This window comes from Oryzias melastigma, linkage group LG2 (assembly GCF_002922805.2).
Source record: "Oryzias melastigma strain HK-1 linkage group LG2, ASM292280v2, whole genome shotgun sequence".
In the NCBI taxonomy this organism is placed as follows: domain Eukaryota; kingdom Metazoa; phylum Chordata; class Actinopteri; order Beloniformes; family Adrianichthyidae; genus Oryzias; species Oryzias melastigma.
The window spans coordinates 15,283,547-15,285,159 of record NC_050513.1 but is presented as its reverse complement, the minus strand read 5'-3'; the positions used below and the strand labels follow the sequence as shown (position 1 = coordinate 15,285,159).

General features: G+C 42.5%; 1 protein-coding gene across 1 annotated transcript in view; it reads right to left on the bottom strand.

Moving 5' to 3' along the window:
* The window catches only part of dusp27 (dual specificity phosphatase 27), a 14,756-nt gene extending 13,586 nt beyond the window's left edge, over positions 1-1,170 (bottom strand). Inside the window, exons 1-2 of the mRNA XM_024289064.2 lie at positions 935-1,170; positions 441-583 (exon numbers count right to left, since the gene is read on the bottom strand). Coding sequence (XP_024144832.1) covers positions 441-556 — 116 coding nt within the window. The 5' untranslated portion in view covers positions 557-583; positions 935-1,170. The remainder of the gene's footprint in view (positions 1-440; positions 584-934) is intronic.
* Between the last annotated feature and the right edge of the window lie 443 nt (positions 1,171-1,613).

Below are 1,613 nucleotides of genomic sequence, written 5' to 3'. Positions count from 1 at the left end.
ACTTGGGACTTGACTCGGACTTGAGGACAAAGACTTGGGACTTGACTCGGACTTGCAAAATGATGACTTGGTCCCACCTCTGCAAATACATTCAGATGCAGTGGTCTGTGAACTGAAATCCAGAGTTTTAAACTTGTCACGACAGCCGTCAAAAGCTAAGCAAGCTAGAGACTGCTTTTTTTTTTTCTTTTTTTCTCTCACTGACTGAGTCAGCATCTAAATACTGCCTGCAAGAATTTATAACACTTGAAGCAGCTGAAAGTGGGTTTTCTGGGTCATGCAGCCTTCTCTCATCTTTTTAAATCTCTTCTCCTGCTTTTATCGAACATAGTTTTTCAAGTAAAAATAACAAAACGAGTGGAAATGAAATGTATTTTCTGGGCATGTGTGTGTGCAATTTTTATATATTTTACTGAAATATAGATTTTTTTTCTTTTTACCTGGGGGAGGCGCAGCGCAGGTACTGAGACTGAACTCCCCGGATGTCTCCACCCTCCTCATCTTTGTCAGGTACCGTCTGATCACCGTTCTCCGCGTTTTCATTGGCTGACGCCATAGCAACCAGGATCTCTGTCAATCACCACTGATAAAGAAGAAAAAACTATATTTTAACAGACTTCCAGCACTTGTTAGTGGTTTTATAATGATGAGTCAGGGCCAAGCAGTGCAGGTCAACAACACACATACAGGATTCATTTTAAAAAAGCAGGTTTCAGAGTGACGTGTGTGAGAGTGTGATCTATTTTTAAGGTGACGACAGCTGCTTGAGCCTCTAGGCCTCCGAGCGGCACAGACCTCACAGCTCTGAGCCTCAGCTCAAGGAGTGGCAGCTCTCAGATCAGACATGTGAAAGCTCTGAGACGGTCTGCGACGTGGATGTGTGTTTCTATGTGTGTTTTGTCGTTTGTTTGTGGGCTGTTGTTTGTGTTCTTACCTGAAGCTGCGGGTGCTCCTCCGAAGGCAGCGGCGGCCACACTGACACACTCTCCTAAAGTTAGAGCCAGTCCGCCCCTGTCATTCCCCTTCACCTCCCCCCACTGATGGCTGAGGACAACCCGACATATGACACCAGAGGAGTGGGTATCCAAGTACTTTTACTCAAGTACTACCTTTGACTATTACTTTATAACATAAATTATTTATCATATATAGTTGCTTTACCTTGGATTCCGCCCTTTTAATGTATATATGTATATATATATATATATATATATATATATATATATATATATATATATATATATATATATATATATATATACATACATATATATATATGTGTATGTGTATATATATGTTATATGGCGTATACTTGTATGACGCTTTCTACCCTCCTTCGAGGGCCCAAAGCGCTTCACAGTCACAGACCTATTCACACACACATTCATACACTAGTGGTGGCACCGCTGCTGAACACTGGCGCCAACCTCCCACCAGAGGCAATTGGGGGTTCAGTGTCTTGCCCAATGACACTTCGACACATGGGCAGGCTTCGATACATGGGCAGGCAAGGCGGGAATCGAACCCGCAATCTTGTGATCAACAGTCGACCGCCCTACTACTGCACCACGACCGCCCCTATATATATATATATATATATATATATATATATA